The sequence below is a fragment of the Scleropages formosus genome, chromosome 22 (assembly GCF_900964775.1).
Source record: "Scleropages formosus chromosome 22, fSclFor1.1, whole genome shotgun sequence".
Lineage (NCBI taxonomy): Eukaryota > Metazoa > Chordata > Actinopteri > Osteoglossiformes > Osteoglossidae > Scleropages > Scleropages formosus.
In genome coordinates this window covers 1,797,164-1,824,350 of record NC_041827.1, presented here as the reverse complement: position 1 = coordinate 1,824,350, position 27,187 = coordinate 1,797,164, and the positions used below count along the sequence as shown (strand labels likewise).

The window sequence follows — 27,187 nt, the reverse complement described above, 5'->3', positions numbered from 1 at the left end:
GAGCGGAACCTTTATTTCCATAAGTTATACGCAATTTGTGCACATGCGCTATTTTCATGATGCACGACTAGTGTCGGGATAGGCATAGTGGAAGCGTCTTGAGTTCTGTGTGCCCTACGCCCGTGGAAGCAATAACTGTAAGTTGTGAAGTTCTTGCAGACATTGGCTAAAATGTTTACGTGCTTTTAAGTTTGACCTTTGTAATGTAAACTCTGTTTATTCAGCCGTAACTCCACGTTACTGTCCTAAAACTTAGTTCGCGCTGTGTCATGCTAGCCTAGGCTATCGGCAAATGAGTTAACTGGTTATTATAACAATTGTTGTAATTAGACTAAGTTTTCTTTACTGTTTCTGTTTATTATAGTTTCACTCGCAGTTTCACATTTGGAGACAAAGGAGCAAGACGCTCATAATTATCCTGGCTCGTGAGAATCGAGTTTGGCTTGCTGTTAATAACTGCGTGTGCACAACACGCAGGGAGAACAGTACACTTAACAAAGCTAAATGAAAATCTAAAGTTGGCAGGATTGAAAGCTTAACCTAGCAAGTGTAGGAGCTTGTCAATAGTTAAACGCAAGTTATTGCAGGAGAATTTTCATATTGATGGGGAAAGGAATTTAAGGATTCCGTCAGTGGTTGAAAAGCCAAAATTAAAGACCTTGGGCAGATGCAGTGATTCTTCATTAAGCGATAGGGAACAGGTAAAAGGACTAAGAGAGGACATAGCGTAGGCAATTAATAAGATTGATAAATCTTTTTTACCTGGGAAACTGAAGGTTTGGTGCTTGCAGTTTGGTATATTGCCTCGTGGCCGCTAACTGCATACAAGGTTTCTATAGCAGAGGTGGAAAGATTGGAAGGTGTTATGAACAAAGCTATAAGGAGATGGTTGGGGGTTCCCTCATTGTTTGAGTAGTGTGGTTTTGTATGGAAAGCGTGTCTTGGAGTTACCACAGACTAGTGTAGTAGAAGAATTCAAGTGTGCCGAGGTTGGCTTGGAATTGACGTTGTCAGGCACAAGGGACCCAGTGGTGAGATCAGTTCCTGTAAGATTAAAAACAGGATGTAAGTGGAATCCACAGGAAGTGGTCGTACATGCTTAGAGTGCTTGAGCATAGAGATGCATGGTCAGTCAGGTGCAAGTAGGTAGGGCAGGACTCGGTGCCGGTGATCAGATAAAGTTGTGGAGCAAAGCTAAGTTGCCAGAGAGGAGGAAGATGATTATGACTTCATTCACGAACAGGAAGAGGAGATGAGGCAGGCAATTGCGATGTCGCACGTAGTGCAGGGGCGATGCTTGACTTGGGAGCATGTGGAGAAACGGAAGATCAGCTTGCATGATCTGTTTCTGTTATACACCAGTATAATGATTCTGAATTGCCCCAGGAAAGAATGTATGAATGAATTAATGAATGAATGACCCAGGAACTTGTTCACTAACGGCTCCAAACCACCACAACCTTACACTCTGACAACTTATTATTGAAATAGAAGAAAAAAATAAACCCAATACATTAAGGTTCATTTACACAACATGACTGGGAACATGGTTACAAGGATGTTGTCTGATCTTGTAGGGTGGAAAAATGGTGACTAAAGAAATTCACTTTTAAGTACTGGTGTAATTATGATGTCAACAAAAAAATTCACAAGCAGAAGCAAAAAGAGTGTTTTTCAACACCAATTAAACCATAATCAAAACAGACATCTTCATAAATTTATTTTTATCAGCATTAAAATAAATTATGTTCTTATTCAATTTATACTCAACTACATTGTTCAAAGAAAAGGTACAGGCAAATTCATAACTCTTTAAATATTTTTCTGTCACATATATGTGTGTGTGTGTATATATATATATATATATATATATATGAATGTAAAGTAAGCTTTGAAAAAAATCAGATTCCACATTGAAATATGAGACAGATGTTTAAACCTTTACAATAAACTTATTCCCTTGCAGTTTCTTTGCCAGAACATGATTTTTTTCAGCAGTACCACACACACACACACACACACACTGACTGAAACCGCTTGTCCAGAGTGGGGTTGTGGTGAACTGAAGCCTAACCCAGCAACGCAGTGTGCAAGGCCAGAGGAGGAAAGGGCACACCCAGGACAGGACACCAGTCCGGCATAAGGCACTTGAAGCAGGACTCAAACCCCAGACCCACCATAGAGAAGGCCAAGGCCAAACCCACTGTGCCACCATGCCCCCCACTCAACAGTACCAGACATACAGTATTCTCAGAAGTATTTTCTTTCTTGTACTTTCAGACATATCTGCAGAATTAATATTTCAAGATTATTTTTTGAAAACTATGGAATTAGCTATGGTGTTATAAATAGAAGTATCACTTTATAAATAATTATGTTTGTTTCTTTAAAGATACTAGTAATAAAATAAATTTAAAAAAATAATAAAATAAATAAAATTTCTGCAGCACTTCCACCCATCATTCCATGAGAGATGTTTGTGATTTATTCTCCTACATGAGAATTGCTTGACTGTCCTTGAAGAGAAGGGTCTTCATTTGCCTTCTGTTCACATTTAAAGCACAAGAAGTTTCTTGCCAGTCTGCGGTTAGAGGCAATTATGAGAACAGGGCTGAGAGCAGAGTAGCAGGAGGCAAAGAAGACACGTGCATCGGAGACGGCGGGCAGGACCCGAGAGACAGAGAGTGTGTATCCCCACAGCACATTCTCCAGGCCAAAAAGAGCTACATATGTACACACCAGCAGCAGAACAGCCTGGGAAGCACCTGCTGATGCCTTGCTGGCCCCCCGCAATCCTTTAACCTGCTGCCGGTGTCGATACAGAATCAGTAGTATGTAGACTGCTGCCAACACCATCAGGGCTACGAAGAACACGTCTCGCACAGTGTTTGCTGTCCCATGGGATACATAGACCTCAGCACCCGGATACACCATGATACAGAACTCAAGGTTCAAGGTGTACTCTGGGATTGAGCCGTTAGCAGGTGGTGCTTCAGCAAACAGGATTGAGCCAGAAGTTATTACAAAGTTCAGCCCACAGAGGAGAATGATGGTATGAGGTAGATGAGGGGGGAGCCACCTCTTCATGATGGTCCAGCGAGGGGTAGCAGGAGCTACACTCACACTCTGGTAGCAGCCCAGTAGAGCCGTCACAGAGATGGACATGGCACGACCCATGCGGTAGGCAAAGATGATCACCTTGCAGCCCCAGTCATTCATGAAACGCTTTACGCCAAAGGCGGTCAGGGTCTGAGGAAGGCCACGACACAGCAGGACTATGAAGTTCATGGCAGCAAGATTGCTTATTATTAAATCATTGGGTGGCAGGTGACCCCGGAGGAGGCGCAGCTGACAGAAGAGAAGTAGAATACTCAGGTTGGCAGGGAGCCCCACCGCCACCAGACAGATGAAGCCAGCCGCTTTCAGGATCACACGCACCTCCATCTGCATGTCCGGCAAACTAGAACAAGGAGCAAAGACTACAGAAACACAATGAACTTCCTGAGAAATATTTTTCATGTACAGTAATGAATATTCATGTTTGATTCAGAACCCTTCTTATTTTACAGTTTGAGCTGCTTTCATAGCTACACATTTTGTCAGCAGAAACTGTTCGATAAAGCAGTTCATAGAAACAAAATGTATAGCAGGGCTATTCGACTCAGTCCTACTGCATCATCTAGTAGCTCTTCCTGGTCTTCTAAGACCATAATGGACTGTCTATTCTTACTGCTTGTTTAAAGAATTCCCATAATGAGTTGAATTGTACTGCCATATTTTTTTAACACTTAAAAAATGTGTAGTTGTGCCTTTTTAATAAAGCAGCTGATATTTCTGTGGTTTTGAGGAGTACTGTCACTGCACATAGCAAAGCAATAAGTGACAGTTAATCCTAGCTTTGCAAAGTGAAGATTCTTACTTTATTTTTGTTACAATTCACTAGGTATATGTCAATTAGTTGAGAATATTCAAACATTAGTTGAAGAAGAAATCTTTGTGGATTTTTTATTTTAAAATTATTTTTCTGGGTTTCTCTCATAGCTAAAAAAAAGCTATAAAATAGCTTTCTCCTTTCATAACTATAAAATTAAATTTAGGACATTGAATAAGGGAAACACCTAGGCTACTGAAACAATGACATATGCCAATTAGATAATTAGGTAATTAATTTAATGCACATTTAATTGAAAGCTAACTGTTGTTGCTCAAAAACCTACCTTTGACTTGCTGTCGTCCTCAGAGAAATCTAATTTAGAAATATAGGGGTAAAATACCTTAAATATTTCTGATGGATAGCCTTGTATAGAGTAACTGGTATACTTACAAGCTACATTCAAATACCTTCCTCCAAAAGTCCATACCTTAACACTTACATTAAGCATTTTTAAAAATTCGTTAAGTCCTGTATCATGAAACATTATTTAACAATCATTAAAATTCATGCAAATCAAGAATAATTCAAAAGAATTTTCTTCTGTTAGTAATTTGTAAATGCTTAGAATGAGCTACAATATAAGATGACATTACATTGAAAGTTTATTTTAATGTGCTTTAGTGTGGTATTCCTGATATGATCGCCAGAAATATGTCTTAAAAAAGGTAATATTCCTTAAATGTAAAATTTAAGGCACTTTAAAGAGAAAATGTAATGTTTTTGTTTCTGATACTAACAAAGTACAGTACTGGAACGAGATGTCATAGCCTGGAAATTATTTAATAAGAAAAAAATTTTGTTGCCTTTTGCTTGTATCAGTTTTTGAAAACATTTTGAAGTCTTGAGGTAAATTCGTCAACTCAGAATTGGACTTTGTTCAATTATGATCTTGTGTTTTAAAATATAAAATACTCTTACCTTGTGTTGAAAATCAGAATTATGGACTGTCCTCTGTATGGTGTTCTGATGCCGAGTTCTCTAAATTCCTCTTTTTATAGTGTTTTTATTACCACCCTATGGGAACTGAATTAATTACAACAGATATGGTATCTCATCTGAGAATGTGTAAACAGCCTTGTACGTCATAGTGAAATATGGGTGTCTGGAAGCTTCTTAATTCTGATATGATACTGTTGAATTTTTATGCCTGAAATTAAGCTGTTCACCATCTTTATCATCATCATCATCACTTCCTTAACCTTCAAGGTTGTGGATTCATTGCTCATGATTTTCCACAGTTTGCTGTCATTCCTCACAATAATTCTGCTCTCTAAAATCAGGTGATGGATCAAGCCTGTCCATTCGCAAGTCTTTTTTTCCCATCATTTCCATGTTTAATTGTCTTTTTTTCCATCCGCCAAGGTGCCTTACAAAGTGGTTTCACACTTCTTCATTACTGATAAGATTTTTATATGTGATGTGTAGGGTGTTCAAGTACCATCTCATATCTGTGGACTAAATCCTATTTTGTCCATGCATTGTAAGCATGAAGCATTGTTGACAATATGAGTGAGTTTGTAATGATCTCATTCCAGATGGTCTTAAGTCTTGCTAACACAGTTGTCTGCATTTCTGGACATTACCTTTGCTCTGGACCCCTTATATTTGACACTGTCACCTAATTAATTCAAGCAAAGTTCTGTTTCAAGTTTATTGTCAACTGATGACTCAGAAGATGTATTGTGACAGTGTGAAAAACTGAGAAAACTCAACATAATACATATTGTCTCTTATCAGTCAATTGTAAGATACTGTGGCGCGCAGTGCCGTGGGTTTGGATGGGGCAAAGAGAGAGTGTGAGGCAGCATTCATCTTGAATGAACACCATTACACAGGAAAATAATACTCTCGGTTCAAGGACCCCATTTCCTCCAGGACCTGCACCTGAAACCCACCTTCCCAGCCTGCTTAGCGCTCTTAGGCTCACTCCTGACACACTGGTAGACAGTCACGCCATCATTTTCCCCAGAAGTACCCCCAGTGGTTGTACACTTATGTTGCACATTTTTCCCCACAATGCAACTATTTACACTGAACAGGTTCCCGCCTAAACACAGTAACAGGGGTCCTTACATAGCCCTCCGTCAAAAAGAATAGCAGCGTCCCCGCTGTTGCCTGCCCCATAAGTGTCCCAATGTCTGGCGCCGTTCTCACGTGTCTCCGGTCAGGAATGCAGGTCCCGGATGCCGACCGCTGGTTGTTGGGGTGGGGACAACCAAAAAAGCCCGCCATTGCAGTGTGCTCAGGGGTCGAGGTGGCCATCCTCGTTCCTTGTACGCCCGGCCTCATTCCCAGCGCCGCTCTTTTCCTCGCCCATAGCACGTACCAGGCTTGGTGGCGCCCCCATGGCTTTTGCCGACCACCTTGCGCTCCCCGCAGCTGACCAGCTCTCGCGGGACCGTTGGGTCCACTCTCTGCAGTCAGTTGCAAACACCCCTCTTGCTCACCTGGCCGTCTCGCCACACCTCTCGGCGCTCAGTCACCTTCTGGCGGAGGACCCAGGCAAGCCGCCCTGCTTGCCACTCAAGCCTCAGTCGCTTCGCCACACGCTGAGCCTGCCGTGATGCTCGTAAACCCGGCTGCTTCTCATTGCGCAGCCTTCCTGCTTTTGCGGTGTTTGCGCCGCCGCACTGTTCTAACTTTAAAAAGCTCATTGGGGCTCCAAGCAGGCTAGGCACTTCCTCCACAAAAGCGGTGAAATTTTCATCTGCGGGCAAATTCGCGTTGACGAGTTAGAGCTCCTCCGCCACGGGGCCCTGCCTGTCCACAGATGAGGAATACTGCTCCACATCGTCCAGCCTCCTCGGAAAATGGCGTTATTCGCAAGGTGACTTTCCTCAGTACTCGCTGGCAGTTTGCTGCTTCTTTCTGCCACATTTTTCATGGGCGTAGGTAGACCCCATTAAACCTGCTCGCCAGTCTCCGGTGGCACCTTACAGCTTTTTTCCGCTGTCTTTGCTACAGCGTGCGCTTCCCCAGGGTGCCTCTGGACACCTGTGCTTGGCAATAGGTCCTTCGCCTCAACCTGCACCATCGCAGGCTCTTCCGTCAGACACCGTTCTGTCGTCCTGCTGGCTTTCATTGCACCAATTTCCCCTTCTTCGTCTTCAGTGTTCAGTCACTCACGAATCTAGCCTCTCATGGTCCTGTCTCATGGCATGTCTGACACCAATGTGCCATGAGTGTGGACAGGGCAAAGAAGGACACAGAAGCAGGGTTTCTCTCAAATGTTATATTTGTACACTGGTACCAATGAAATAATGCTCTCGGTCCGAGGGGACAGTCACCCCCATCATTTTCCTCAGAAGTGCCTCCAGTGGTTGCACATTTACGTTCCACATTTTTCCCCACAATGCAACTATTTACATTGAACATGTTTCCCGCCTAAACACAGTAGCGCGGGTCGTTACAATATGCTTTCCTTCTTATTTCAGTAGTTTGTCCTAACCAGATGCTCTAACCACTACACTACCAACAGCCTCTTGTTTTATAAGTAGATGTTTTAGTCTCTCCTCCGTGAACCGCCACCTTACCGTGGTGGAGGGGTTTGAGTGCCTGAATGAGTCCAGGAGCTATGTTGTCTGGGGCTATATGCCCCTGGTAGGGTCTCCCATGGCAGGCAGGTCCTGGATGACAGACGAGACAAAGCGCGGTTCAAAAACCCCTTATGAAGAAAAAAATCAAGGCTTTCGTTTACCCCGCCCGGTATGGGGTCACCGGGGCCCCACCCTGGAGCCAGGCCTGTGGGGGGGGGGCTCGCATGCGAGCGCCTGGTGGCCAGGTCTATGCCCACGGGGCCTGGCCGGGCTCAGCCCGAAGCCACGACGTGGAGCCGCTCTTCGGTGGGCTCACCACCTGCCGGAGAAACCGTAAGGGGCCGGTGCATTGTGATTTGGGCGGTGGTCGGGGCCGAGTGCCCGGCCGACCCAAACCTCGGGCGCCAACTCTGGTTTTTGGGACTTGGAATGTCACCTCACTGGCGGGGAAGGAGCCTGAGCTGGTGCGGGAAGTTGAGAGATACCGTCTAGATATAGTCGGGCTCACTTCCACTCACAGCTTGGGTTCTGGAACCACTCTTCTCGACCAAGGGTGGACTCTCCACTACTCTGGCGTTGCCCAGGGTGAGAGGCGGCGGGCTGGTGTGGGCTTATTAATAGCCCCCCAGTTCAGCTGCCATGTGTTGGAGTCTACCCCGGTGAATGAGAGGGTCGTCTCCCTACGCCTTCGGGTCAGGGAACGGTCTCTCACTGTCGTTTGTGCTTATGCGCCTAGCGGCAGTGTAGAGTACCCGGCCTTTTTAGAGTCCCTGGGGGGCGTGCTGGAAAGCGCTCCCACTGGGGACTCTGTCGTTCTACTGGGGGACTTTAACGCCCACGTGGGCAGCGACAGTGATACCTGGAGGGGCGTGATTGGGAGGAACGGCCTCCCTGATCTGAACCCGAGCGGTGAGTTGTTATTGGATTTCTGTGCTAGTCGCGGTTTATCCATAACGAACACCATGTTCATGCATAAGGGTGTCCATCAGTGCACTTGGCACCAGGACACCCTAGGTCGGAGGTCGATGATCGACTTTGTAGTCGTTTCTTCTGACCTTCGGCCATATGTCTTGGACACTCGGGTGAAGAGAGGGGCTGAGCTGTCAACTGATCACCACCTGGTGGTGAGTTGGATTCGATGACGGGGGAAAAAGCTGGACAGACCTGGCAGGCCCAAATGCATAGTGAGGGTCTGTTGGGAACGTTTGGCGGAGGCCCCTGTCAGAGAGGTCTTCAACTCCCACCTCCGACAGAGCTTCAACCAGGTCCCGAGGGAGGTGAGGGACATTGAGTCTGAATGGACTACGTTCCGTGCCTCCATTGTCGGGGCGGCGGTTCGGAGCTGCGGCCATAAGGTCTCCGGCGCCTGTCGCGGCGGCAATCCCCGAACACGGTGGTGGACACCGGAAGTAAGGGATGCCGTCAAGCTGAAGAAGGAGTTCTATCGGGCCTGGCTGGCTCATGGGACTCCTGAAGCAGCTGACGGGTACCAACGGGCCAAACGGAGCGCGGCTCTGGCAGTCGCCACGGCAAAAACTCGGGCTTGGGAGGAGTTCGGTGAGGCCATGGAGGAAGACTTTCGGTCGGCCTCAAAGAGATTCTGGCAAACCGTCCGGCGACTCAGAGGGGGGAAGCGGTGTTCCACGAACACTGTTAACAGTGGAAGTGGTGCGCTGCTGACCTCAGCTGAGGATGTTCTCGGGCGGTGGAAGGAGTACTTTGAGGATCTCCTCAATCCCTCCGACACGCCTTCCGTAGAGGAAGCTGAGGCTGGGGACTTGGAGGGGGACTCGTCCATTACCCTGGCTGAAGTTGCTGAGGTAGTCAAAAAACTCCTCGGTGGCAAGGCTCCGGGGGTGGATGAGATCCGCCCCGAGTTTCTCAAGTCTCTGGATGTTGTGGGGCTGTCTTGGCTGACACGCCTCTGCAGCATCGCGTGGAGTTCGGGAACGGTGCCTCTGGACTGGCAGACCGGGGTGGTGGTCCTTCTTTTTAAGAAGGGGGACCGGAGATTGTGTTCCAACTACAGGGGGATCACACTCCTTAGCCTCCCTGGGAAAGTCTATGCCAGGGTACTGGAAAGGAGAATCCGACCGATAGTCGAACCTCGGATTCAGGAGGAGCAATGCGGTTTTCGCCCTGGCCGTGGAACACTGGACCAGCTCTATACCCTCACTAGGGTGTTGGAGGGTTCGTGGGAGTTTGCCCAACCAGTCCATATGTGTTTTGTGGACCTGGAGAAGGCGTTCGACCGTGTCCCTCGTGGCATCCTGTGGGGGGTACTTCGGGATTATGGGGTTCGGGGCTCGTTGCTACGGGCTGTTCGTTCCCTGTATGACCGGAGTAGGAGCTTGGTTCGCATTGCCGGCAGTAAGTCAGACCTGTTCCCGGTGCATGTTGGACTCCGCCAGGGCTGCCCTTTGTCACCGATTCTGTTCATTATCTTTATGGACAGAATTTCTAGGCGCAGCCAGGGAACGGAGGGTGTCTGTTTTGGTGGCCGCGAGATCTCGTCTCTGCTTTTTGCGGACGATGTGGTCCTGTTGGCTTCATCGAATCAAGACTTACAGCGTGCACTGGGGAGGTTTGCAGCCGAGTGCGAAGCGGCGGGGATGAGAATCAGCACCTCCAAATCCGAGGCCATGGTTCTCAGTCGGAAAAAGGTGGATTGCCCCCTCTGGGTTAGGGGGGAGTTGCTCCCTCAAGTGGAGGAGTTGAAGTATCTCGGGGTCTTGTTCACGAGTGAGGGAAAAATGGAGCGGCAGGTTGACAGACGGATCGGTGCGGCGTCCGCAGTAATGCGGTCATTGTACCGGTGTGTTGTGGTGAAGAGGGAGCTGAGTCGTAAGGCGAAGCTCTCAATTTACCGGTCGATCTACGTTCCTACCCTCACCTATGGTCATGAACTCTGGATCATGACCGAAAGAATGAGATCGCGGATACAAGCGGCAGAAATGAGTTTCCTCCGCAGAGTGGCTGGGCGCACCCTTAGGGATAGGGTGAGGAGCTCAGTCACCCGGGAGGAGCTCGGAGTAGAGCCGCTGCTCCTCCGCATCGAGAGGAGCCAGTTGAGGTGGCTCGGGCATCTGTTCCGGATGCCTCCTGGACGCCTCCCTGGGGAGGTGTTCCGGGCTTGTCCCACTGGGAGGAGGCCTCGGGGCAGACCCAGGACACGTTGGAGAGACTATGTCTCCCGGCTGGCCTGGGAACGCCTTGGGGTTCCCCCAGAGGAACTGGAGGAGGTGTGCGGGGAGAGGGAAGTCTGGAGGACTCTGCTCGGACTGCTGCCCCCGCAACCCGGCCCCGGATAAAAGCGGAGGAAGATGGATGGATGGATGTTTTATTCTGATAAATCTGTGCAGATTAAGTTTACTATTCTACATAGTCCTTTTTGCAGTGATCTTTGTGTTTTCAGCAACATGATAGTATTTGTTCAATACCATGTCATATATATAATTGATGTGAAACTTGATTTTCTTTTTATAAATACTGTAAAATGTATAGATGATTTTAATAGTGAGTATTTTATTCAGATAAATCTATGCCTATTTCTATTTCAAAAGAATAGACATTCAGGTTACTATGCTAAATAATGTTTTTTACAGTTATTTTTGTGTTTTAGCAATAATAATAGAATAATAATACTGCAAACTAACTGAGCAGGCAGTAATTTTGCTGTAGATAAGCTAACATTACTAACTTAATAACTAATAATTATATAATATACAATAATAATAAATAATTAAATTAAATTAATAACTAGTAACATTTTTCAACCGTACTTTCTACCAAAAAGCAAAATATCTGATGTTCTCACTACTGTTGACACACTGTCTTGTGAAAATCGAAAAGTAAACTACATAATTACTGTAATTTCAGGGAATGTGCACAGGCATTTTGTGACCATCAGAGGGCAGGAAAATTCAGGAAACACAAAAGTATCTGTATACAGTGGTAGGAAAACATTTCTGCTGATGTCTAATATAATCACAAAATTTACAGTAAAAGGAAAACATTTGTGTCAATCACTGATCAATTGATGGAAATACAAAAGAGGATTTATAAAACGCTTTGAGATGGAGTGTGTTATTACACATTACAGGGCGACATAATTTGTTTGAGACACAAGTCCGCTGTCTGTGTATAACTGCTGCTCAGTCATTCTTGTGAAGAATTGTAAAGAATGACTGATCAGCAGTTTTTGGTTTTTTAATTTTGGAAATGAAAAAATTCTACTGTGCAAGTATGAATCAGTGTGCATGTGGCTCCGGCAAATCATCCAGCATGTACCCCCACCCAGCCTTGTGCCAAGTGAATTACTCCAGATAGCCATGACCCTGGCCAGAAAAAAAATGGTATTTGACCAAAAACGGTATTTCACTGATCTATTTTTGGGAGAACATCAAAATAATGTGCAAAATACACACACACACACATTTTCTGAACCGCTCATCCCATATGGGGTCGCGGGGAACCGGAGCCTACCCGGCAACACAGGGCGTAAGGCCGGAGGAGGAGAGGACACACCCAGGACGGGACGCCAGTCCGTCGCAAGGCACCTCAAGTGGGACTCAAACCCCAGACCTCCCGGAGAGCAGGACCCGGTCCAACCCACCGCGCCACCTCACCCCCTAATGTGCAAAATACTGTATGAAAAAAAGCTTCAAATTAGAAGGAGTTTATTCCTACTTCATAAAAGATCTCATCCAGACTGATTTCAATGTCATGCTAAATATTTCTTTTATTATTGCTGGAAGAGCTTCTGAAACATTTCAGAATCATTTATAACATTTCTGTGACACCAGATCTGTTCAATTTACTCTCTGAAGAAGCCCAGTGATTCATCTGCAGCAAACACTTAACGTGTTTAAATGACCTTTTGATACCTCTGCTTCATCCAGACAAACATAAAGTGTAATAACCCATATTGTGCAAGCAATATTTAATCACTTTTAAAGTGTAAGGAAAACAACAGAAATGAAAGTGGTTAGCAGTGTCTGAGTAGACATGGTAATAATAGTAAGTAATAATTTTTAGGCTTAACTTGCAAACAATATGTATTATAATAACATCTTGAAGGAATGAAAATATCTCGACTGGTGTATACTGTTTTTTTTTTTTTAAGTTTTTTCGAAGTATATTGTTATTAACATTAGCATACATTTTGTTGCGCATGAAAGTAAAAAAATTGAAAACACGCAGTTACAAAGCATTCATTGTTCTTGTTTTAGGTGTTTGCATTTCTGCTGAATGTTGATATTCAAACTGAAGTGTTGTGTGGCATCAGACATAACCAATTTACTATTTAAAATGTTAGTTGCATTTCACAAAGTATTAAACAGTTGGTCACATTGCTTTAATAATCTTTGTGATCAAAGATGAACTGATGCTGCACCATCCAAAACTGAATGTCACATGAAAACAGGACAATGTGAATGATTTATTACTTTGATAATGACATGACCTTTGAGAAAGTGTGATCCTTCAAACTCTGGTTTAGTGGCAGAAAAGATGTTCAGACCTTAGCATCTCCACTGCTCAACAATTGCTCTTCATCACCTGCCGCACAGACCAACCTGGCCTTGATCTTTTTAGTAGAGCTGATGATGAGGAAGGGACTGAAGGATGCATAGCATGAAGAGAAAAAGACCCTCATGTCAGCAATAACTGGGGGCACCTGAGCAACCGTGAGCATGTATATCCAAATAATGTTATCAATACCAAAGAAGACGACATACAGGATAACCAGAGAAACCACTGTTTTGGCTGCTCGGGTCTCAGCTGTGTTGCCATGGGAACGGCGGTTGGAGCTGCGGATGCTCTTCACCTGGTTGCTGTGACGGTGCAGGAGCAAGAGGATGTAGGCACTGGACCAGAGCATGAGCCCGACAAAGGTAAAGTCCCGTACAGAGACAGCCACACCATTGATGACATACGACAGGTTGTCTCGGAAGTTGACATGGCAGAAGCCGAGGTTGAGCGTGAAAGGTGGCACAGTGCTGTTGCGTGGAGCGATGGAGAAGAACGGTGCAGCAATGCAAACAGCCATGTTGAGGAGCCAGAGGCCAGCAAATGCGGGCAGAATAAGGTGTGGCAGATGGGCCTTGAGGGCTGTCCAGCGCGGCCCTGCTGGGGAGATGGTCACCGCCTGAAAATTGCTCAGCATACAGGTGATGCAGACTGAGAGGGCGCGAGTGATGCGGTAAGAGTATATGACCACCTTGCAGCCCAGATCATCTAGCAGGTTGTACATGCCAAAGACAGTCATCGTCTGCGGCACAGAGCGGGTAAGCAGGGCCATCAGATTGGCAAAGGCCAGGTGGCACAGGATTAAGTCCACTGGCTGCAGCCTGTGCTCAACACAGGAAATGTGAATGTATGACAGCAGGACAAGAACGTTGCCCCAGATTCCCAGACCTGCCTGCAGGAGGAAGGAGACGCCCTTGATGGTAAGACAGAGGTCCATTGCCCCTGTCCCGGACTCTGTCACAACAAAGACAGTCAGGTTCGAGCCACAGGGTGTCTTCTACACAGAGATATTGAGCAAAGACTCAGAAAAGTGACTCTACACCATGTGTTTAAACTAACACTGTTGGCTTGCTAACACTACAGCAAGATACGCATATATTTTGGATGAAACTATTTTGTCACATTAAAAGTACTCTTACCTCTACTGATGGTGGCACATCGATGGACCTGTACACCTTCTGCAGGTCCAGCACTGCAGTAAATATACCTTCTTTATGAAATGTATGGCTTTTTATGGCATTCCTCTAGGGACAAACACAAGTTTATTCTTTTTGACTGGGCACACTGCAACAGACCGGAGTAAACATGAGCACAGCGGAGATGTGGCTCATATTAGCAAGAAAAAAAAAATTGGGGAGCAGGTGGTGCTAACAACATGTGGTTCACTGCTGGAAACCCCTTTGGTGATCCTCAGAGACACATGATCCAGACATGTGAGCCAATAGCCATAGTATCATCACCTGTCCTGTCTTTATCAAAAGGCACCATACACACAGCCTAAGAGTCCCGCCCCCTTTGCATGTCAATACAATATGTTGAACATAAAAAAGAGACTTTGCATTATTAAGAATGTCAGAAAGGCTTCCAAGCCCTGAAAATTATTTCATATGTTCAGACACCTCAAATGTAATTCAGTGAACATACAAGTTGCAGCACTTCCTGGATGGGGATATGAACAGGACAGTTGTTTAACCCTTCATAGTTAACCCTTGGATAAAGAACTACTGTATCTATACCAGGATAGTTTGGTACATTCTTTACGTGTTCTCTAGCTTTCAGAATGAACCGTTTATTGTTTTTTCTCATTTACAATAAAAAGGAAGGCTATAATGTGTGTTTCTGTACATTCAGTGTGTTTAAGTCTTATGTTTATGATTCTTAATAGACCAGACCAGTATGACCCTGACTTGGATAAGTGGCTGACAAAAGTGTAGGACATTTGATATCATAAAAATCTAATCTAAAAGTCATTATCAAAAATAACATCACATACTCTCTAAAACCCTATTTACACATTTTGTTGTACATTCTTGGGGCATGGCAGTGGGGTGGGTTTGACCGGTGCTCCTGTGTGGCGGGTCTGAGATTTGAGTCCCGCTTGGGGTGCCTTACGACTGACTGGCGTCCTATCCTGGGTGTGTCTCCTCCCCCTTTGGCCTTGCGCCCTGTGTTTCAGGGATAAGCTCCGGCTCACCGCAATGCCACTCGGGGCAAGCGGTTGTTGACATTGGTTGCTTGATTTTACATTCTTTGTAGTTACCAGCTTAACAGTTAAGGAAGTGACAATTAGTAAAACAAAACACACCCAGTTTGGCCAACTACTCTCATGGATTGTATGCCAGAATTACACCACAAAAACAGGTGGAGATGTTTTGTGAGAAGCAAAGGCTAAAGGACTGTACATAAAGTCAGAATTGTCAGGAGTAGCTTAGTAGAGCATACACTGTTGCTGGATGGTGTGTCAAGTAAAGATGATTACAGATGATGTACAGAGCTTCACCAGATGACAGCACTCCATCCCTTCAATCCAGGTTGGCTTCAAAAACCTATGAATTTATTTTAAAGAGCGTTTAGCTCAACGTTGAGGTTACTCTGCCTGATTCTATGCCCGCCAACACAACATTCTAAGTTATTTTAAAATGCTGCCAAAAATAGTTTAGAGGATCTATCCACTGAACCAAGCTGCATATAAAAGACTGCAGTCCTGGTGTAGAACAGCACCTAACTACGTTAAAAAAAAAACATAAGACAAAAAAACTGTATTTTTTATACATTTTTTCTGTGTAACTATGGATCATTTTGACAGATGTGATGGTGTTATTCTGCTATGCTGAATTTCTAATTATTTTTTCTTCACACGGGTTAAGTTTAAGCAGCTACGTTTTTCATAAGAATGCAAAAAAATGCAGCATTGTGATCTATGTTTTTGGTCATTTAGACAATAAAACATTCTGAAAACTGAAAACCCAGATGGGGTTCAATGTGATTCTGGTGAGCACAGTCTATTAACCCCATGGTATATTGGATGGGTAGATCCCCACAGATCCCACAGCTACACCTCAGGTTATTGTTTTACCTTGCGACACTTAAGGCTGCTGTAATTCTTTCAGCGAGGTTGGAATTATGAATCCATTAGGGAGCCATTTAATTTCAAAAGCACAGCTGGTCCCCTAATCTCTGTAACTTTGTCATAAATGTACTTAGAGGGTTCAGTCAGTTTTAATTGGGAGCGTTGGGACAGTCATTGTCATATACTTTTTTGGCTTTCCTCTACGGGACAATTTTCTCCTGTCTACCAGATTAATGCCTGTGCATGTTTACCAGGACAAGTTTGTGACTGCAGCCAGGGCTGGCAGGTTTGGAACTGCTCAGGGTGTGATGCTTTACCACAGTCTTCTTATAAATGTATTAAAATTAAGTCATTTATTAAGTTTTCTGTGGAAAAATGAAAAATAAGTATTAGAAGGCCAAATCCCAGAAATGCTGGTGATTCAGAATGTTCCCTCGGGATGCAGGTTCCTACAGGTGACATTCAAAAACGTCCATGTATTAATTACCTAACACTAATTTATTCACAGGGGATGTTGAGAAATTTGTTAGGTACGTAATGTGTTTTTGAGTACCATGGTGTGTCTTGCCTGTGTTTGTAAGTGTTCCTTTTCCATTAAACTAATGGAAAATCTCCATGTGGGGGTGGACTTTAGTAAAGAAGCTCATGGGAAACCAGTAATAATGGAACTGGTATTACTGTTGCTGATTCACTAGCAATAACACAGTGGAGTTCTCACACACACACACACACACACACATACAGACTGAAGCTGCTTGTCCCAGGCAGGGTTGCTGGAACCTAATCCAGCCGCACAAGGCGCAGAGCTGTGGGGGGAGGGGGCACACCCAGGCCAGGACGCCAGTCCGTCGCAGGGCACCCCAAGTGGGACTCAAACCCCAGACCCACCAGAGAACAGGCACAGACCAAACCTGCTGCGCCACTGTGCTCCCATAGTGGAGCTCAGTTATGACAATGAGGAATGATTAATGAAAAAAAAAATGTTTTTGAATCTTTTCAGGAAGACATGAAAAGGAGGGTGGTACAGCAAGTATTGCTACTGTCTCACACTGCTTGGGTGGTGTGAAAGGACAGGGGTTCAACCCCACTCAGTCTGTGTGGAGCTTGCATCTTCTCCCTGTGTCTGTATGGGATTCATCCCACACTCCAAAGACAAGCTGTTCAGGTTCACCCATAGTGTGTGAGTGACAGAGAAAGTGTGTCCGCTGATGTAGGGATGCGTGACCTATTGTAAGTAATGTATCTAGCAGTGTAAGTCACCACTAGTGAATAAGGTGCATGGGCTACTAAGACTACATAGAGTTTATGGGAAAAGTGGCTGCTAAATTAATAAAGGTAAGAAAAGATCAAATACACCCATTTAAAAGTTCTTTATGCATTTGAGGAACCAAGAGATCTACAACTTCAATCAGGGTGTGAAACTGGGTCATAAGCTAAATGTTAAATTTTAGAAATTTGTGAAAGCCACCAGCTACCAAAGAAAATTAAAATTGTGTGGGTTCCAAAACGGAATTTCTATCACTTCAGCCATCAGTTGTATTTTTCTATCATTTTCTCTTTAATCCACATTTCTCTTACTGAAAGGTGGTAATCGTTTTGTTTTTTTTTTTAACCTTCTAAAAAATATTTAAAATTTTATCTTATTTATTCAGTTGTAAAATAAAATATTCTGTAAAAAATGTTATGCTCATAACAGGTGACACTGAAAACCTAAACAAGTAGACAAAGAAATTATTTTCTATTACATACCAATATGATGATTCTGAATTGCAAAGACCCCAGGAAATTGTCCACTAACAGCTCCAAACCACCGCACCTTACACTTGGACAAATTCTTATTCAAGTAAAAGAAAAAAATAAACCTTAACATTTTTAAGGTTCATTTACATAACATGACTGGGGATATGGTTACAAGGATGTTGTCTGATCTTGCAGGGGTGGAAAAATGGTGACTAAACAAATATTGCTCATTGTTAAGTACTGGTGTAATCATGATGTATCCTAAGAATTCACAATCAGAAGCAAAAAGAGTGTAGCTGCATTTTCCAACACCGGTTAAACCATAATCAAAACAGATATCTTCATTAGTTATATTTTTTTAATCAGCCTTAAAACAAAGTGTGTTTGTTAAAGGCAAGGTACATGCAAATTCATAACTCTTAAAATAGTTCTGTATTACATATATATGAACTCATAAGAAGCTATGAAAAAAATCAGATGAAGTATTGAAACATGAGACAGGTGCTTAAACCTTTACATGAAACATATTCCTTTACAGCTTTTTTGTCAGGATGTCATTTTTTTCAATAGTACTAGACATGTATTGTCAGAAATAATTTTTATTTCTATTTTCAGTCATACATATAAACTCAAAATTATAAGCTTACTTTATGAAAACAAACGGGCAATAATTTCATCAATAGAACAATTTTATGGATAACTTTTTTATAATTGTTTCTTTAAAAAATACTAAAAGTAAAAAAAAAATAGAAAAAATTAATGAAATGCAATAAATTTCTACAGTACACCCAACACATCATTCCATTTTTCCATGATGTTTGTTTGTTATTTATTCTCCTACATGCAAATTGCTGGATTGTCCTGAAACAGAAGGGTCTTCATTTGCTTTCTTTTCACATTTACAGCATAAGAAGTTGCCTGCCAGCCTGCGGTTAGAGGCGATGATGAGAACAGGGCTGAGAGCGGAGTAACAGGAGGCAAAGAAGACACGAGCATCAGAGACGGCGGGCAGGACCTGGGAGACGGAGAGTGTGTATCCCCACAGCACATTCTCCAGGCCAAAGAGAGCTACATATGTACAGACCAGCAGCAAAACAGCCTGGGAAGCACCTGCTGATGCCTTGCTAGCCCCCCGCAATCCTTTAACCTGCTGCCGGTGTCGATACAGGATCACCAGCATGTAGACTGCTGCCAACACCATCAGGGCTACGAAGAACACATCTCGCACAGTGTTTGCTGTCCCATGGGCTACATAGACCTCAGCACCCGGGTACACCACGATACAGAACTCAAGGTTTAACATGTATTCCCGGACTGAGCCGTTGCCTGATGGTGCCTCAGTGAACAGGAATGAGCCAGAAGGGATAATGAAGTTGAGCACATAGAGGATGATGATGGTATGAAGTAGATGAGGGGGGAGCCACTTCTTCATGATGGTCCAGCGAGGGGTAGCAGGAGCTACACTCACACTCTGGTAGCAGCCCAGTAGAGCCGTCACAGAGATGGACATGGCACGACCCATGCGGTAGGCAAAGATGATCACCTTGCAGCCCCAGTCATTCATGAAACGCTTTACGCCAAAGGCGGTCAGGGTCTGAGGAAGGCCACGACACAGCAGGACTATGACGTTCATGGCAGCGAGATTGCTTATGATTAAATCATTGGGTGGGAGGTGACCACGGAGGAAGCGCAGCCGACAGAAGAGAAGAAGAATACTCAGGTTGGCAGGGAGCCCCACCGCCACCAGACAGATGAAGCCAGCCGCCTTCAGGATCACACGCACCTCCATCTGCATGTCCGGCAAGCTAGAACAAGGAGCAAAGACTACAGAAACACAATGAACTTCCTGTGAAATGTCTTTCATGTGCAATAATGAATATTCATCTTTGACTCACAACACTTCCTGTGTTACAGTTTAAGCTGCATACATAGCTACATGTTTTGTCAGCCGAAACTGGTCTATAAAGTGTTTCATAGAAACAAAATGCACAGCAGAGCTTTTCATCTCTCAGCCCTACTGCATCGTCTAGTAGCTCTTTCTGCTCTTCTAACTTCATAAGGGATAGTTGATTCTAACTGCTTGTTTAAAGAATTCCCAGAATGAGTTGAATTGCACTGCCATATTTTTTAACATTTAAAAAATGTATAATTGTGTTTTTTTAATAAAGCAGCTGATATTTCTGTGGTTTTGAGGAGTACTGTCACTGCACATAGCAAAGCTATAAGTGGCATTTAATCTTAGCTTTGCATAGTGCAGATTCTTCTGGTAATTTTCTTGCAGCTCACTAGGTATATGCCAATGTAGTTAAGAATGTTCAAACATCAATTGAAGAAGAAATCTTTATTGTCATGTTGTGGATTTTATATTTTAAAGATATTTTTCTGAGTTTTTCTCATAGGTAAAAAAAGCTATGAAATAGGTGTCTTGTGACATAACTAGAAAAATAAATTTATCTACATTTCTCTAGGACATTGAAAGGGGCTGAAAACACGTAGGCTATTAAAAAAAAGGCATGCTAATTAGAAAGGTAATTAATTTAAAGGACATTTAATTGAAAGAACATAGCTCAAAAACCTACCTTTGACTTCTTGTGATTCTCAGAGAAATCACACAAACAATTTCTACAACCGCTTGACCCGAATCAGGTCATGGCAAACCCGAGCCTAATGATCCAACACAGGGTGCTGAAGGGGACACATCCCGGACAGAACGCCAGTCCGCCACAAGGCACCCCAAGCAGGACTCGGACCCTAGACTTGCCACACAGCGAGCCCTGACCAAATACGCTACGCTACCATGCCCCCCACTCAAAGCAATCTAATTTAGAAATATAGGGGTAAAATATCTTTAATTTTTCTGATGGATAGCTTTGTATAGAATAACTGGTACAAGTTACATTTAAATACACACACTGTCTGAAACTGCTTGTCCTGCACAGGCTCACGGCAAACCGGAGCCTAACCTGGCAGCACAGGGAGGAAGGCTGGAGGAGGAGGGGACAAACCTAGGACAGGACGCCAGTCCGTCGCAAGGCACCCCAAGCAGGACTCCAACCCCAGACCCTCCAGAGAGCAGGACCCAGCCAAGCTCCCCATGCCCCGCTACATTTCAATACCTTCCTCCAAAAGTCTGTGCTTTAACACTTAAATTAAGCATTTTTAAAAATTAATTAAGTCCTGTATCATAAAACGTAATTTAAGTATCATAAAAATTTACAATCAACTGATGCAAATCAACAAAACTTCAGAAGATAATTTTCTTCTGGTAGTAATTTGTAAATGCCTAGAATGAGCTACAATATAAGATGACATTAAATAGAAAGTTTACATTAATGTGCATTAGTAGTGTATCTCTGATATGATCGCCAGAAATATGCGACTTAAAAAATGTAATATTCCTAAAATGTAAAATTTAAGATACTTTAAACAGAAAACCTAATGTTTTTGTCTCTGATACTAACAAAGTACAGTACTGGAACGAGATGCCATAGCCCAGTCTAATATGTCCAAGGAAGTAACATTTAATACAAAAAAACTATTTTGTTGCCTTTTGCTTCTATTAGTTTTTGAAAACATTTGGAAGTTCTGAGGTAAATTCTTCAACTCAGAATTACAGTTTGTTCAATTTTGACCTCACATTTTAAAAAAAACTGCTTCTTACCTTGTGTTAAAAATCAGAATTACAGAAAGTCCTCTGTGTGGTGTTTTGATGCCGTGTTCTTTAAATTCCTCTTTTTATAACGTTTTATTACCACCCTGTGGAAACTGAATTACACTAATCAGCCACAACATTAAAACCGCCTGCCTAATATTGTGTTGGTCCCCTTCGTGCCGCCAAAACAGCTCTGACTTGTCAAGGCATGGACTCCACAAGACCTATGAAGGTGTCTTGTGGTATCTGGCACCAAGAAATTAGCAGCAGATCATTTAAGTCCTGTTAATTACGAGGTGGGACCTCCATGGATCAGGCTTGTTTTTCCAGCACATGTCACAGATGCTCGATCGAATTGGGATCTGGGGACTTTGGAGGCCAAGTCAACACCTTGAACACTTTGTCATGTTCTTCAAACCATTCCTGACCAATTTTTGCAGTGTGGCAGGGCCACTGCCATCAGGGAATACCATCGCCATGAAGGGATGTACGTGGTCTGCAAAAATCTTTAGGTAGGTGGTTTGTGTCAAAGTAACATCCACATGAATGCCAAGACCCAAGATTTCTCAGCAGAACATTGCCCAGAGCATCACACTGCCTCTGCCGGCTTGTCATCTTCCCATAGTGCATCCTGCTGCCATCTCTTCCCCAGGTAAACAATGCACACACACACAGCCATCCACATGATCTAAAAGAAAACATGATTCATCACACCAGGCCACCTTCTTCCATTGCTCCATGGTCCAGTTCTGATGCTCACTTGCCCATTGTAGGCAGTTTTGATGGTGGACAGGGGTCAGAATGTGCACTCTGCGGCTACGCAGCCCCATACGCAGCAAGCTGCAATGCACTGTGTGTTCTGTCACTTTTCTGTCATGGGCAGCATTAAGGTTTTCAGCAATTTGTGCTACAGTAGCTCTTCTCTGGGGTAGGACCAAACCGGCTAGCCTTCGCTCCTCGCACGTATCAATGAGCCTTGGGCACCCATGACCCTATTTCCGGTTCACCGGTTGTCCTTCCTTGGACCACTTCTGGTAGGTACTAACCACTGCATACCAGGAACTCCCCACAAGACCTGTCTTTTTGGATATGCCCTGGCACAGCCATCAAGCCATCACAATTCTGCCTTGTCAAAGTCGCTCAGATCCTTATGCTTGCCCATTTTTCCTAATTCCAACACATCAAATTCAAGAGCTGACTGTTCACTTGCTGCTTAATATATCCCATCTCTTGACAGGTGCCATTGTAACAAGATTATCAATGTTATTCAGTTCACCTGTCAGTGGTTTTAATGTTGTGGCTGATCACTGTAATTCCAATGGATACAGTATCTCATCTGAAAATGTATAAACAAAATCTTGTACATCATTGTGAAATATGGGTGTCTGGAAGCTTTTAATTCTGATGTAATACTATTAAATTTCTGTGCCTTGAATTAAGTTGTTCATCATCTTTATCGTTGTCACGATCCTTGTTGTGGGGTTATTACTCATTACTAATTTTTTCAGTTTCCTGTCATTCCTCATGATATGCTGCTGTCTAAGATCAGGTGATGGTCAAACCTGTCAAATTGTAAGTCTCTTTTTCCCGTTTTTTCCATGTTTAATTTTCTTTTTCTCACCTACCAAGGTGCCTCACAAAGTGGCTGCACATTTCTTCATTAGTGATAAGACTTTAATACATGATGTGTAGGATCTTCAAGTGGGATCCTACACAGGATCCTACACAACTCCTTTAAGGGACAGCACTGCTTGCTCCACATGGAGATGGACCTAGAAAAGGTGGTCCAAATAAAGTTCATCTCCCAAAGACCTTAAACTGTGGTCGAAACACAAAGCGGAATCATATCCCACCCTGAGGTGGAAAGGGACTCAAGCTCGCTGGCTGGAACATCAGAACTATGCTGGACTCAAAAGACAGCAATCGTCCCGAATGTCACTCAGCCTTGGATGCCCACAAACTTCCCAGGTTAGATGGAGACATAGCTGCTCTCAGCAAAGTCCACATCCTGGAGGAAGGTAGTCTATAAGAACATGGCATAGGTTACACCTTATACTGGTCAGGAAAACTGGAAGCAGAAAAAAGTCTATTCAGTATTGATTTGATGGTCAGGAACTCCATTGCCAAAAAGCATACAAACCTGCCATCTGGTCACTCAGACTGTATTATATCCATGCAACTTCCACTAGGAAACCAGCAACACGCCACTATCTTCAGTGTATACATACTAACTGTTCAGGTAGAAAGACAGGTTCTACAATGACCTGTGCGATCTGCTACAAGAAGTCCCTGCCAGTGACAAAGTAGTCATCCTTGGTGACTTTAACACCAGAATGGGCCGCGACTCCAAAGCCTGGAAAGGCGTGCTTGGTAAACATGGAATAGGTAATTCTAATGATAACGGGTGCCTACTTCTTGAATTTTGTGCTGAACAACAGCTCACCATCACTAACACCATTTTCCAGCAGAAAGATAGTCTGAAGACTACTTGGATGCATCCTTGGTCGAACATCGGCACCTGATAGGCTATATGCTAGTGCATCAACATGACCTGAAAGATGTTTGACACACAAGAGGGATGCACAGTGCAGAGCGTCGTACAGACCAGCATCTCATCTGCTACAAGCTCGACTTCCATTTTAAGCCAAAGCTAAGGAAAAGAGGCATCCCAAGGAAGAATTGAAAGTAAATTGCCTCCAGACTGCTGAAGTCAAGGTACGGTTTCAAGAAAGCCAACAATTGGGACTCGAAGGCTCAAGCTGTGCAGATAACTCATCTTCAGAAACTTCCTGGAACTACATCAAGACTGCCATTTTGCAGACTTCAGAGGAAGTACTTGGCTTCAGCACAAAGAAAAACAGTGACTGGATGACATAAATGACTAAGAGGTCCAGGCACTGTTGGCAAAGAAGAGGTCAGTACATCAGGCCCATCTTTCAAACCCATCCTGCCCAGAGAAAAAGGTGGCCTTCCGTCTTGCATGAAGCATCTTACAGCTGAAGCTTAGAGACATCCAAAATGTATGGTGGACAAACCTAAAACAAAGTCAAAACCCAGCTCTGCGCTGACGCTGGCAGTTACAAGGTTTTCTATGAGGCCTTGAAGGAGGCCCACAGACCATCCTGTAAGATGCAGTCCATTGCAGAGTACTGATGGAAAGGAGCTGCTGACAGACAAGGAATCTATACTCACTTGCTGGAGAGAGCACTTTCACTCCCTCTTCAGCACCAATCGCGCAGTGCAAGATTTTGCACTGGCCCACGCACCTCAGCAACCAGTGAAGCATGAGCTGGATGAACCACCAACACTTGAAGAGACTGTGATGGCCATAAAACAGCTGAAACATCGTAAGGCCGCAGGAGTCAAAGGTATCCCACCTGAAGTCTGGAAGGATGGTAGCTCAGTGCTGCACACCAAACTTCACAAACTTTCTGTCGCCCTCCACCATGACACAACAAGGAGCACCTGCGGCAGATCAGGAAACAGGCACATAAAAGGAGAGTTCGGAGAGCAGATGAACGCGGAACCTCGTTCAGTCTTGCTACTTGCTCGCATCTCTCTCTATCCTTGTTCCTGATCCCTGACCCATCTCCTGAACCTTCACCCCATCCTCGTGTCCCTTGACCCTTTGTGTGTTCTGTGACTTACAGCTCTTGGATTCTCCCTGTAACAACAATTGCTCCTCGGTGACCCACGCTTGTTTCTCTGATGACGATTTTCGGATTCCCCTCAATAAAATACGCCTCCGCTCTGCACTTGGGTCTGATGACTCACTTTCTGGACATAAGCATGACACTTTCTGTCCACTGCTGGGAACAGGGAAAACTTCCCCAAGATCTATGGGACCAAGCCATCATTACCCTGAACAAGAACAAAGGGGATAAATCAGACTGTTCGAACTATCGTGGAATAACTCTTCTATCTATTGCTGGCAAAATCCTAGCAAGAATATTGCTGAACAGGCTGGTACCAGCTGTCACAGAAGAACACCTCCCACAGAGCCAAAGTGGATTTAAATCCAACCGCAGCACAACTGATATGCTGTTTGTGCTGAGACAGATCCAAGAGAAGTACCAGGAGAAAAAGAAAGGATTGTACGTTACCTTTGTCAACCTGACCAAAGTGCTTGACATTTTGAGCAGGAAAGGGCTCTGGTCAATCTTGAAAAAGAGAAGTTGCCCACTGAAGTTCCTGGACATGATCATGCAGCTTCACAAGGGCCAGCTCAGCCAGGCCAGACATAGAAACGACATTTCACAGCCTTTCCTAATTGCAAATAGTGTAAAACAAGGTTGCGTCCTTGCCCCCACTCTGTTCATCCTATTCTTCGGTATGATGCTCCAGCAGGCCGTCCAAGACCTTAATGATGATGATGATGACATTTACATTAATTTCTGCATCGATGGCAGCCTATTCAATCTGAGGCAATTGCAGGCTCACACTAAAACCAGGGAACAGCTTATTTGGGAGCTTCTGTTTGCTGATGACTCTGCCCTTGTTGCTCACACTGAAATAGCCTTGCAGTGAATATCATTCTGCTTTGCAGAGGCTGCGCAGCTCTTCGGACTGAAGGTCAGCCTCAAAAAGACAGAAGTCCTCCATCAACCCGCACCCAAAGAAGAGTATAAGCACCCCAGCATCTTCATCTGGCAGACAGAGCTAAAATCAGCCCAACAGTTCTTCTACCTGGGGTGTGTGCTATCCTCTGATTGAAAAATCAACAAAGTGGTTAATTGACTGGCCAAAGCCAATAGTGCTTTTGGCAGACTCCCCGGACGGGTCTGGAACAACAAAACCTCAAAGCAGAAAGTCAGGGTGTACAAAGCCATTATTCTGACCACCCCGTTCTATGGCCCTGAGTCTTGGGTCACCTACCGTCATCACCTATGACTTCTTGAGCGCTTTCACCAACACTGTCTCCACGCCATTCTCAACATCCATTGTCATGTTACCAACATCGAAGTCCTTCAAAGAGTAGACTGCACTAGCATAGAGGCCATGCTCCTCAGGATACAGCTGCATTGGGCAGGGCATGTCTCCAGGATGGATAACGGTCGCCTGCCAAAGATTCCACTCTATGACAAATTGTCCACAGGTTATCGTGACCAAGGGGCTCCAAAGAAGCAAAGCAAGAACAGTATGTAAAAGTCTCTCACGTTTCGCGGTATAGATCATCGTCAGTGGACATCCCAGCCCACCGACAGAGACTTGTGGCAGCTGACAGTCCAGCAGGCTGCTGCACAGTTTCAGATAAACTGCACGGCCAGCATGGAGGAGAAGAGAAGAATGCTGGAGAACCCTATTCCCTCAGCACCAACCATAAATCAGTCCCTCCCATGCAGCCGCTGTGGCAGACTCTGCCTGACTCACATTGGTCTCATCGGCCACCAGCATGCCTGCAGCAGACGTGGATCCTATCCTTCCTAATCTTCATTCTCAAAGTCATGCCGAGAGAGAGTAGAATCTTCAAGTAGGATTTCCTATCTATGACCTAAATTCTGCTTTGTCCATGCATTATAACATAAAGCATAGCTGACAACATGAATAAGTGTAACAAGTCAGATTTTGGAGCTGAGACAGACTTTGTTCTTGTTCAAGATTATCTTCAGTCTTGCTAACGGAGATGTTGTCTACATTTCTGAACATCACCTTTGCTTTGGACCCCTTATCTTTGACACTGTCACCTAAGAAGCCAGTTACTGTTTCAAGCTTCTAGCCAACTTTGT

General features: G+C 44.3%; 3 protein-coding genes across 3 annotated transcripts; all 3 read right to left on the bottom strand.

Moving 5' to 3' along the window:
- Nucleotides 1–2,484: 2,484 nt before the first annotated feature.
- LOC114909352 (olfactory receptor class A-like protein 1) lies at nt 2,485–3,511 on the bottom strand. Its single transcript, XM_029247950.1, has one exon. The coding sequence runs from the start codon at nt 3,448–3,450 to the stop codon at nt 2,485–2,487; it is 966 nt and encodes a 321-aa protein (XP_029103783.1). The 5' UTR covers nt 3,451–3,511.
- A 9,474-nt stretch (nt 3,512–12,985) lies between these two features.
- On the bottom strand, nt 12,986–13,936 carry LOC108918252 (olfactory receptor class A-like protein 1). Its single transcript, XM_018725374.2, has one exon. The coding sequence runs from the start codon at nt 13,934–13,936 to the stop codon at nt 12,986–12,988; it is 951 nt and encodes a 316-aa protein (XP_018580890.1).
- A 4,702-nt stretch (nt 13,937–18,638) lies between these two features.
- LOC108918251 (olfactory receptor class A-like protein 1) lies at nt 18,639–19,604 on the bottom strand. Its single transcript, XM_018725373.2, has one exon. It carries the CDS (start codon nt 19,602–19,604, stop codon nt 18,639–18,641), a length of 966 nt encoding a protein of 321 aa, XP_018580889.2.
- Between the last annotated feature and the right edge of the window lie 7,583 nt (nt 19,605–27,187).

Excerpts from the sequence above, each read along its gene's own strand:
- LOC114909352 (XM_029247950.1), bottom strand. The coding sequence starts at position 3,450 with ATGCAGATGGAGGTGCGTGTGATCCTGAAAGCGGCTGGCTTCATCTGT.
- LOC108918252 (XM_018725374.2), bottom strand. The coding sequence starts at position 13,936 with ATGGACCTCTGTCTTACCATCAAGGGCGTCTCCTTCCTCCTGCAGGCA.
- LOC108918251 (XM_018725373.2), bottom strand. The coding sequence starts at position 19,604 with ATGCAGATGGAGGTGCGTGTGATCCTGAAGGCGGCTGGCTTCATCTGT.